Below are 11,919 nucleotides of genomic sequence, written 5' to 3' on the forward strand. Positions count from 1 at the left end.
TTTTTTTTTTTTTTACAAAATTGCTTAAGGTTAACAAATTCAGCCCTATTTACTTTTTAGTAGACATTCCTGGTCTTATGGTGATCAATTTGTCAATGTTAAAATGACTTTCCTTTTCAGTTAACGTTTTATTTTGCAGTCCCTCAAACCACCTGATGCAACTTTTTATATCTCACAGACCCACCCTACATTTTTTTTTTCACAATGAATATCCCGTTGCATGCTGAAATCTGCCACTATTATGAAAGTAAAATGGGTTGCAAACAAGGTTTGATTTTTTTCTAAACTTTAATTCAGTATAACTAACTTCAAGTCTAAATCAAGTACTGCTCGTTTTATCTTCAAGGTAAGATTCTTAATTTCTCAAATCACTGTTTTGTATTTATAAGGTTAATAGTCAATGTGAAGTTAAAATATAATTACAATATTTTATAATTCTTGCAGAATGAGGTCCTTTATATTTCTTGATGGATCATTGGGTGAGTAAATCCAAGTCCCACAACACAAGTCCCACTCTCTAGGCATTTGCTGGTGTATTTCTTCATCTTAAACTGTATTTGTTTCTCTTATTAGTTTAATAACTTTAATTAGGCACCACTATACAACTAGCAGAGGTCTCACATTCTTAATTAGATAAATAATTAAGCAGATAATAAGAATGACGTCAAGGGTAAGTTATTTTTAAGAAGGGAACATGGAAGGTATTTGTGGTGTGAATTTCAGATGTGTGCTCTGATCCACTGGTCTTAGCAACACAGCACAGTGATCCTTAAAGAGATATCTGAGGTTTTGCTGAGCCATCAAAGAATGCCATTAAAAACTCCCATTGCCTTCAGCAGCGTGTGAATCCTGCTCGCCGCCTTGAGCACCCATCGGTTGACTCTCCTGAATCTTACCTTGGATCTGAAGGATTTAACGCACTCTTTCTTTACCGGATCTAACTGCGAACACCAGCTTTCCGGATTAAACCTGTAATTCCACTATTAATCTAACTCTCTTTAAAATAGCAAAATCGACATGTAATTTCAGCAAGTTTATTTATGAACCGTCAAATGGTTCTTGTCTGCTGGAGTAGTAGATGTCTGTTAGGCCTGTGACAATACAAATACTAATTTTGCAATAATAAAAACCATTTATTATTGCAGTTGTAAACATCATGGAAATGTGTGCATTTCAAATGTGTGTTTGTTATGGATTTTAAGTGGATTTTTAATACCATTATTTAACATGTCATTGTGACAATTACTTTAATGTGCAATTCCATTTTTAATAGTTATACGTTATGATCTCTCATTTGCACTAGACTTTGCCATAAGAATAAACATGTGCAGGTTGCGTGTCGCTCGATGACTTATGAAGTGATGATTTGACACTTAGAAACCGAATCCCACTGTGAGGAGCTTATTTGGGATCTGATTTCACTTGGTTTGCATTTAATAAAAACTTATTTATGCTAACATAAATTTTCTAACAAATTAAGTGGGATAATATATGTGCTTCTTTGACAATTGATTGCTTCCCTGCTCTATTTCATGTAAAGTGTAAAAGATGCATTTGTCCAGGATCTTAAGGCATGTATGACTAAACTAGGCAATTACGTAGGCCTGTATGAAACTGACACTGATATGACGACTACATAGTTTTTGTTTTTCTCTGCATTATGGAATTTTCAGATACTACTGTATATACTTTTTGCAGACGTCGTTTTGAAGGAATCATTAAGGTTTATTTACGCATTTTAGTTTCTTTAGTGTACCTGTTCGTAGTTATTGGTATTTTACTTTTAAAACTATTTTAAAAGTAATGTTAATAGCAAGAATGCCTAAGATGTAGTCAAAGCTGTAGCCTACTTGCAATGATTATGTCACTATCAGTTTCAAATGGCGGCATTGCTAACAAGTCATGGGGTCAAAACAAATCCATGCCAAACATACCAAAGGGAAGATATATGCCCCTGATTTATAGACTACACCATAGTATGAAAAGTATAGCTTATTTAAAAACACACACCATCAATTTCACCAAAATTGTTACAAAAAAAAAGAAAGGGGAAAAAAAGAGAGAGGGAGATGACCTGTGGTAATTTAGTATAGACATCGCTTTAATCAAATCTGTCATGGAAATTAATTTATTATGCCCTAAAAATGTACAAATGTAAAAAAAATATATATATATGGTTGAAATATGACTTAAACACTCACCTTACGTTTGGAGCATTGGTTTAACCATTTGATGCTTTTCTTCAGGGACTGAGAATGAGGAAGAGAGATGAATGGAGAGTTGGAGATCTCTCTAGCGCTATCTACTGGTCATGGTGGGAGCTGCAGGTAATACATGTGCCTCTTCCAACCCTAAATAGATTCACATTATTGTGTTTAATGCATACATAACATGAAACTGACTAAACAGGAAACTGACCGCAATTTATTTTTCAGTATGATACAGTATGCAGTATGCAATGATAAACGGTTCCGTTTTAGTATTCTTGTTGTCACATACCTCATTAAGTTTAATCATGTCAGTGGAGTCTTATTTTTTTATTATTATTTTTTTATTCCAAGATGGGTATTGTATGCAAACAGAAAATTTGCATAGTAGGCGCAGTATATGCAGCTTTCCCATGCGTCCTGGAAAACCTGGAAAATTGATACACATGGAACACATGGACAATGAGAGAAAATGTAAAATGTCCTGGAAAATCGTGTAGCTGTCCTGGGAAATTATTGTTTTAAAAAAATGTATTGTGTTTTCCTTTAGGCAAGAACAAACAGAAAAATGTTTGTATTAGAAAACGTTTGAATGGCCATAAATCAGAACCGGCCTGTTTTTGCTCCAAACGCGCGATCGGCAATCAGTTCTTTTGTTTTTTCAGCTGATTTCTGTTCCAGAGTTGCACACAAACTATATTGCAAGAATTCTCCAAAATGTAATTTGTGTGAAACTATTACGAAGTCTGTAACCGGGGAGTTAACACAGGCCAGAGACGATGAAGACGAACACAAAGAGGAGAATACTGTAACAGGCAGATCAAACTCACCGTTCACGATGAGCGAAATATTGGAAGAAATATTGGGTCTTCAGAAAAGTTTAGATGACCTTGGCTCTCTATAATGCATACTAAAGAAGTGTTTATGAGCGCAGTGCTGCTTTGTTTACTGCGGTTGCGTGGAGATGATTTATGTAGCATAATTTCATAAAGCTAAAATCAGACCATTCTGTTTTCTGTCTTCAGATTTTGAAATTACATCGAAGTTAATTTAATTTAAATCAGAAACTGCTCATGTAGCATCTTTGTTAAATATTTACTTGAAGGATACATGCCAATATTTTAAAATACTTTCTTTAATATTATTATTAGCATTACTAATGAATCAATTTAATTAATTAATTAATTATTATTATTATTTTTATTATTATTATTGTTATTATTATTATTATTATTGCCATGGTACTGAAATTGGTTCTGAAAATCATATATTGAACATGCTGTACTGAGTGTTGTTGAGTGTGCTATTCCAATCATAGCCAGTGTGATAAATTGTGAGCAAAGATATGCACGACATCGGTTATAAAGATGTCGTTATAAAGATGTTTTCACACTGCTAGTTCCACAAAACAATTTTTGATATTCTCAGTCTAAATAATTTGTAATAACTTATTTTTAAAGGTATATATCAACAGTAATTTGGTATGAAAAAATGATTATTTTTTATTTTCTATCTTTTCACTTGTTGATTCGACACTGTCGTAGACTTTATGCTGCCATCTGTTGACATGGATGCAGTTTCTAGCAGAAGTTTGCAGTCACGATTCCTGCATTGAGTTATCCTAGTCACAAGTTTTTTGTTTGTTTGTTTGTTTTGTTTTTTGCCCATTATTAATTTATTCTGAAACCAAAAGTGTCTGTAAATGGGAATTATCAAGTTAAAGTTATCTAAACCTGGCAGCCATCATAAGGAGGTGACCTACCACCACTTGTACAATAAACAGCTACTTATATAACTGGAGTTTTCAAATATAGGGCCCTATGATTTTCTGTGATGCGGAAAATGCGGACGGAATCCAGTCATAAAACAGAATTTACAGTTTAAGGCGGAATGTCACAGAATTTGTCAAATTTTGAATGAATTAATCAAAAGTAGGTCATTACATGTAAATCAAATCGCAATATGGACTAGTATCTGTAACTATAAAGCTGTAAAAGTCAATTTAAATATGAATCCTGCATGTTCTGCATCTCTCTGTTAATGAATGGTGCAGACGCGCGGTTTCATTTATTACACACACACTGAAGCACGCGTGACGCTCGCTGTGATTTCAGCATCGGCCCTCTCAGTAAATGAGGATGTAAACACATGAACAACTGCTGTGAGAGTGACTTCATGAGCATTTGATCATTTGATTTGAGTAAAAAACTAGCTCATATCACATACACAGAACTGTAAAGGTATTCACGGCAACCCGTCAAAATAAAATATGGTTTTAAGTCTATTTTTCAGTAGAATGTACATAGCCTACTGCTACTACTACTACTAATTAATTTTCAGCAATTAAAAGATAAATTAAATTAATGTTTTATGCCTTGATTTGATAACCAGAAAAATGTAAATACACAACACAGATTAAAAAACAAAAAACAAAAACAAAAAAATCATAAGACTACTTTATTTATTTAGAAAAAAAAGAATAAATTAAGTTGTTTTATGCATTCAAATAATTAGACATGCTTAAACACAGAATTTGTAATTTTTTTTAAACTTTTATTAAAATGATGTAAAAATGTATAAGTTTTATTTAATTAGACTTGCTTTTTGATTAATAAACTTTAATTTAACTATTAAAAAGGAGTGGAGAAAATTCAAAACGGAAAAAAACAGAATCCAGAAAAATTAAATCAGAAAAAAACGGAATTTGGAAAAAAAAATTAAATGTTATTTAGGAAAAAATAAAATGGATTTCATAGGGCCCTACAAATATCATATTAAACATACAAAACAACTAACTTGAACTGGATTAGAAATCCACCCACCCCTCCACCCCCAGTGAACAAAGTTATTTAATAAGAATGATCCCCTCATAAGAGAGCAGACCGTTCTCAGAAGAAACCGTGTTTCTTCTTCTCATGAATGTGAGGTCTGTAAGACACCTCGAAGCAGATGGTAAGTTCATTGAGTCTTCTTGCCTGTGATTTGAAATGTATTCAGAGCTAATGCTAATTGTTCAAGAAAATTCAACTTCAAATTAATTGAAAGTTTTAACATACTGGGATTCAGGTTTGCATCTATTTTGGAACTATTATAACATTATGCATGCATAATTTAGGAAATTCAATATATAATTAAATATATTTTAGAATTTGGTTAAGCAAAACAGATAAGCATGCCACTTTATTTTTTTGCAACCCTGGGTTAGGTTTGTGTCATTTTTTCTCTTCTTTTTAACCTACTTTTCATGATCCAGTCAGGTTTTGAAGGAAAAAAATCAAGTCCCACCCTATATTTTTTTCTCATTGAATATCCCATTTCAAAGGAAAATGTCACATTATAGAAGTGAAATGGTTTGTGAATATTGACTTAAAACACAACCTTTTTTTTAACTAACCAAAATGTAATTGCAAAACCTATTTAACTGTTTTTATCACTAAAATAATTACAGTTGTTTCTTAAAGTGCCACTATTATGGATTTTTGAAAATTACCTTTCATGCAGTAAGTAACACAGCTCTAAGTGAATAAAAAGATCCTGCAAAATTTAAATCTGAAAGAGCACCGTGTATAAAGTGATCTCTCAAAAGAAAGAGTCGACTCTGAATCATTGAAACAAGTCGATTTTAAAACGAATCCCAAGCAGTTTCATGTTGATGTCAACATGAAACATTAGCATATTGCCTGCCCACTTGTTTCTTCCCCCGCATTGGTCTGAATAAAAATGCTAATTTATTCTTTGCCACTAGGTGTGCTTTTGGAGCTGTGGTTTCCCCGGTAAAGCTGTACACAAAGCAGCACTGCGCTCACAAACGCTGCTTTATCAGGCATTACAGACATGTTGAAATGTAAATGAGAACTATTGACCAATCACCGCAGATTAGCATCACACAAAGGAGGGGTTTGGAAAAATGAATCGTTGAGCGAATGGTCTGGGAGTCGTTGAGCAAGTAAGGTAAAAATAAATGTATATTATAAGACAATGAAAGTGTTTTTTGACGTAGCATGCATGTCAATATGTTGTTAGGGGGTCCCAAAACCAAAATATGACCCTTTTATTACTCATAACAGGGGCACTTTTAGCAGCAAATCAGCTTTTTAGAATGATTTTTAGAGAATCATGTGACACTGAAAACTGGAGTAATGATTCTGAAAATACAGCTTTGCATCACAGCTATAAATGATGTTTTTAAAATATATTCACATATAAGAGTTATTTTAAATCGTAATAACATTTTACTGTATTTTTCAACTATTAAATGCAGCCTTGGTGAGCATAATAGACTTTCTTCAAAAATATGAAAAATCTTAAAAATAACCCACATTTGTTATTTGACCAAAATAAGAACATAAAACATGACATAATATATATCTTATCCTGCTGGCAGCACAGGGATGCCCTTTGAGGAGTGTCTGAAAATAGTGCACTACCAGCTTAACAACTGTGTAAGTATTTGTAAATGATCTTATGTTTATTAGTCAGCACTGCTGACTGTGCTAGATCATATTAATAAAAAAAATAAACACCACCAATTTAAAACACAATTAATAAGTGTTTAATTAAATTAATTAAACACTTTTAATTGAACATATAAGAAACATGATCATTACAAGGCAGAATGTCAGTTCAGCCACTGCTTGCCCAGAAAAATACAAATCACTGAAGGTTTTTCTTATTTATAATCCAAAAGAGAGCAGCAAATGAAAGAAACACAAAAACAGTTGTTATTCTCCAAGACCATGCATGTTAATCAATTCATCCGACAGAGGAACGACTCCAGGCGGCCCATATCAGATCACATCCAACATCCGTCTTGACCTAGTTCTTCTTGGTAGTTTAATCATACCGACATCTGGAAATTTGGTCTTTCTCATTCGTCTATTTTAAGCAGTCTGATTGGCAGACATTAGAAGTGGATATTTCAAGGGGCTGGCAAACCAACTGTGTTTAGTTCCTTACCATAAAGAGGGGAGCCGTATGATGATGCCAGGCTTATATACGGTTCTTGAGCGCAGCTCTGCTGCTAGTGCTCTGCTTCCTTCAAGCATTCTTCTTTCAGGTCTGCACCGCTGCCTAACTTTCTCATATAGGTGAGGAGAACGTCTGCCTTTTTAGACTTTGATTCCATTTGTCCCACTTTTTTTGCTGCTCAGCCTTTTGGGTTATTATACACTTGGAAATTACGGAACTTGTGGTTTGGATTTTATTTGTATTATTTGAATGACAAACATATTTCTGTAAGCAGTTTAAACCTATCCGAAACTATAAAATAACTACATATTTTATAATTTCTTAAAAAAGTGATTTTAGCATTAGTTTTGAAAATAAATAAATATATGTAATTTTATGCAGAATTTATTTAATCCTAAATTTGATTTTCTGAAATATGCCAGTTGAATATCTTGCAATGCATGTTGGACTGTCAAAATGAGCTTGGCACAAGAATTACATATTTTAAGTGCATAATATTTTTGCTAAAATGCCAATCAGGTGCCGACAGAATAGTATTTCTAATGTATTCTGATTATAGCATTAACGTATATGTGAAAAAAAAAAAAAAACTAAATAAAAAGAAAAATCAAAACACAGTATTCATGGAAAAGTCCATCTGATCTGTGTGATTTATGCAGCCTTCTACAGACAGGGTTACAGATTGGTTGTATTGTTGGCATCTGCATAGATTTTTCCAGAAGCAGGGAGATTGGGAAAGTGGAACGCAGTGGGCACGCTTACATGATGTTTCCAAGTGCCAGTTTCAAATTAGGAATGCAGAAAATATAGCACTCTCTATATGATGCAAATGCATATTGATGCACACCATATGATGTCTCTCTACGTCACATAAGGCCCTCTGAATTAATATATGATTAAATAATGTATACCACTGTCAAGTCAATTTATAAAAGAGATCTTTGCTCTGTTTTGCACTCTGTACAGGGGTGAAGAAAACAGGTGGCCAAGATGTCCGAGTGAGTATATGAATATCTCAGTTACTTACATTTAATATCACAGAATGGGAATCTTTTCTTGTTTTGCTAAATGGTAATTGCTTCATCTTCTCATGATAGAAAAAAGATGACATCGAGCCGTCGGCACCATCTCAAGGTGGAGTAAATAATGCACAGATGCTTTTGATATAATATAATATAATATAATATAATATAATATAATATAATATAATATAATATAATATAATATAATATAATATAATATAATATAATATAATAATTAAAGACTGCATGAAAGCAATATTTATCTTTTTGTGGATTTTATAATATAATATAATGTTAAAGACTGCATTTAATTAATATTTGAATTTTGTGGCTTTTAGTTGATGTATGTTTGCATTATTTTACCTATTAGCTCCTGATTGTTGACTAAAACTTTTACCAGATATATGCATTTCAAATGTAACTTTTTGGTTTTGTCCAATCAGATGCTTTTTCACTGACTGCTTGTGTTTTTGTCAGTATGTGTTTATTGATGTAAGCAACACTGTAATGGTGTTGTGTGAGATCCAGGGTCTCAGTGATGTATTTGTCCACAGAGTTTGGTGCTCAGCATTTCGAAGGGCATTCTGGAGAAAGAATCCATTCAGGTTAAGGTAGATAAGGAGAACTACATGTCAGAAAACTGCCCCCCTCTGTCCCTGCCCGGATCCACACAGGAGCTGCAGGTCTGTTTCCTCATTCAGGATATGTTCAGAAGGCTAAATCAATTAAAATCCTTGAAAATACCAAAAATATGATTTTACATTCTCACAGAGCACATGTATGTCACTTAGATATTACATTTTCATCAGCAAGATGGAATTTTTGTTTGATTATTTTCAACATGTTATTACAAAAACAGCGTGACCATAATCATAGGGTTATTATAGTTGACTATAGTTATTATACCCACACACACACACACACACACACACACACAGGCTACATACATACATAACTACATTAGTAAACATGAACTAACAAAGAAGAATACTTTTCCTTTTTCATACTTTTCAAGCATTTATTAATCTCAGTTAATGGTAATTTCAACATTTCAACATTATTCAAATCAAATGTTGTATCTGTTAATATGATTTAATGGACCTGAGCTAAAATGCTCAAATGCTTTTTTAATATTAACATTTAACGAACATTAATAAATAAAGAAATGTAACAAAAGTATTGCTCATTGTTAGTTAATGTTAGTTCATTTTTGAGTAACATTAACTAATAAGCCCTTTTTTTAATGTTACCCCATTTTTTTATTTCAGCTAACCTAAAACTGAAATAAAAATTAATAAAAACTAGATGTAACTAATAAAAAACACACAACAAAATTACTAAAACTTTCACAGAAAAAAAATAAAATGTAAAAATGAACACTAATTCAAAATGATGTAGGTATTAAAATAGCGCACCAAAGTACACATTCGATAATGATGTAGGTATTAAAATAGCGCACCAAAGTACACATTCGATTTTGCTAAAAAAAAAAAAATTCTTGACATTGCTAGTTGTGAACGGACAGATATGTTCTTGAGATGTTTATTAGTGCATTCCAGATGTTTTATAGATGTCTCAGTGATGTATGTGCAGGTGATCCATTGTATTGCACGCTCTTGAAACAATGTGATGCGAAACATGGTTCGAAAACAGCAGCTGACTATTTAAACATCGCTTCTTAGGAGCTGTGCAAGAAACTTCACCAGCAAATCGACAAGGTTGATGAGGAGAGATATGACTTGGAGGCCAAAGTGGGCAAGGCCAACAAAGAGGTGATGTCTGATAACTCAAAAACACCTTATTAAGCTGGTGAGGATGTTTCTGATGCATTGGGTTCTCTGAGCTCTATTTTGACTGCGGTTTAATGTGTGTATAGATTGAGGATCTGAAGATCAAGGTGGTCGACCTGCAGGGCAAGTTCAAGAAACCTGCGCTAAAGAAAGTGCGTCTGTCTGCCGATCAGATGCTTCAGGCTCTGCTGGGCTCCAAGCACAAGGTGTCTCTGGACCTGAGATCCAACCTCAAACAAGTCAAGAAGGAGGTCAAAGAGGAGGTGAGTGACTATTCCTATGCTCTTATAAAGTCTGATCGGATAAGCCTTGTTCAAAACCATCAAAACATCATTTACGAAACAATTCAACAATTATGAAACAAGTTCAGTTTCAGCTGTAAAGCAGTGCTACAGAAAACAATAGTGTCACTATTCAAAAATTAGCTTCATTCTTGGATATAAATGAAATTTGAACTGAACTGAAGGTGGGTAGTGTCAGTGCAGGTAAATTGATAATATTACTGAATATTAATTGCTTTTTAATATGCTTACATGCATTCAAAAGATTCATGTATAATATAATTCATATTTAATTTAATAATATTAATTAATAGTCATGGGAAAAATGTATGTCTTCCATAGTATTTTTGTTTTGTTTTCCAATACAAATATCTAAATATTCTTAAATTTGCAATGCAAACTGAACATATTTAGTCTTATTATGTCTGAGAAATTGAACAAAGCGGAACAAGTTTAAGTTTAAAGCATGAACAAAAGTCTGTTGAAGGCGAATGAAAACTTGTTTTCCCGTTGAATTGATTTGTTCTTGTTTTAATCGTGAACTCACTTTATTTTGATCAATTTCTCATAAAACCAGACTTCTTATCATCTGTGATTTTTCTCTCTTCAGTAAATGTATCCTGATTTAAGAATATTTAGACATTTGCACTGGAAATACTGTGAAAGTATTTTTTTGCCGTGTGATAAAGTAAAAGTTAATTCTATATTGTAGTCTTTAGGAGCAGAGCTATTCAAGACATAAGCTACTTAAAAAAAAAAAAAAAGTAATAGAGATCTGTAGGAAGTTGTATTTTTATTTAGAGACCATATTGATATATCAAATTGCATTTAATTTATTCCTTAAAATCATGTTTACTTTGTCTTACAAAGTCTTAAATATACCCTCATAAAAGCTGCAGAAACCGTGAATATATTGCTTTTTAGAATAGCAGGAAATAGATATCAAAGTAATATGCTGTATCTGTGAACGTGCAAATATGTTTCATTTGATAATGAACACCCAATCCCTCTCTCATAATCCAGGTTGCAGATGTCGGTGACTGGCGTAAGAACGTCGAGGACAAGGCCGGAATGGACGGCAGGAAGAAGATGTTCGAGGGCGAGGCCTAAATTCCCGGATGTTTCTTTGTTTAATTATCGTAGGGATGTGTTTGAGCTGTGCGGTCATTTATCTTTTTGCCATAGTTGTATGTCTTTTCTGCTTTCAGTGCCTCAAATGAGCATTTGTTTCATGCAGTATGTATGTCCTGAAAGGGAATTATGTATCATCGCAGAGCCACTGCCATTAAACGAATGCTTTTGAGGAAAATCCTTTTTCATGTTTGTTTTATTACGCACGTTTGTGTCCTTTCACTCTTTTCCAGTCTATGACTAGTGGTTTGTTATGACTTTAATGAATAAATACTGTAGTGCTGCTATAACAGCAGTCATTTCTTAATTTAATTTAATTTAATTTAATTTAATTTAATTTAATTTAATTTAATTTAATTTAATTTAATTTAATTTAATTTAATTTAATTTAATTTAATTTATCTTGGTGTGTTAAGCATTGCTTCTGTTTACAGCACACACACACACACACACACACACACACACACGTCTTGAAGGAAGGGATATTTCAGGAGCTCGGAGGCCTATTGGTCTGAAGAGG

At 33.0% G+C, this 11,919-nt stretch overlaps 1 protein-coding gene across 1 annotated transcript; it reads left to right on the forward strand.

The window, feature by feature from the left end:
- The first annotated feature begins 7,167 nt into the window (after positions 1-7,167).
- On the forward strand, positions 7,168-11,577 carry LOC109090237 (troponin I, fast skeletal muscle-like). The gene is made up of 7 exons (XM_042715675.1): positions 7,168-7,294; positions 8,142-8,173; positions 8,273-8,309; positions 8,752-8,880; positions 9,880-9,969; positions 10,074-10,250; positions 11,292-11,577. Exons 2-7 carry the CDS (start codon positions 8,166-8,168, stop codon positions 11,376-11,378), a joined length of 528 nt encoding a protein of 175 aa, XP_042571609.1. The 5' UTR covers positions 7,168-7,294; positions 8,142-8,165; the 3' UTR covers positions 11,379-11,577.
- The last annotated feature ends 342 nt before the right edge of the window (positions 11,578-11,919 follow it).

This window comes from Cyprinus carpio, chromosome A25 (genome assembly GCF_018340385.1).
Source record: "Cyprinus carpio isolate SPL01 chromosome A25, ASM1834038v1, whole genome shotgun sequence".
NCBI classification, from domain to species: Eukaryota; Metazoa; Chordata; class Actinopteri; order Cypriniformes; family Cyprinidae; genus Cyprinus; species Cyprinus carpio.

Excerpts from the sequence above, each read along its gene's own strand:
- LOC109090237 (XM_042715675.1), top strand. Across the intron at positions 8,881-9,879 it reads GATCCACACAGGAGCTGCAG|GAGCTGTGCAAGAAACTTCA; the intron begins GTCTGTTTCCTC and ends ATCGCTTCTTAG. Across the intron at positions 10,251-11,291 it reads AGAAGGAGGTCAAAGAGGAG|GTTGCAGATGTCGGTGACTG; the intron begins GTGAGTGACTAT and ends CTCATAATCCAG.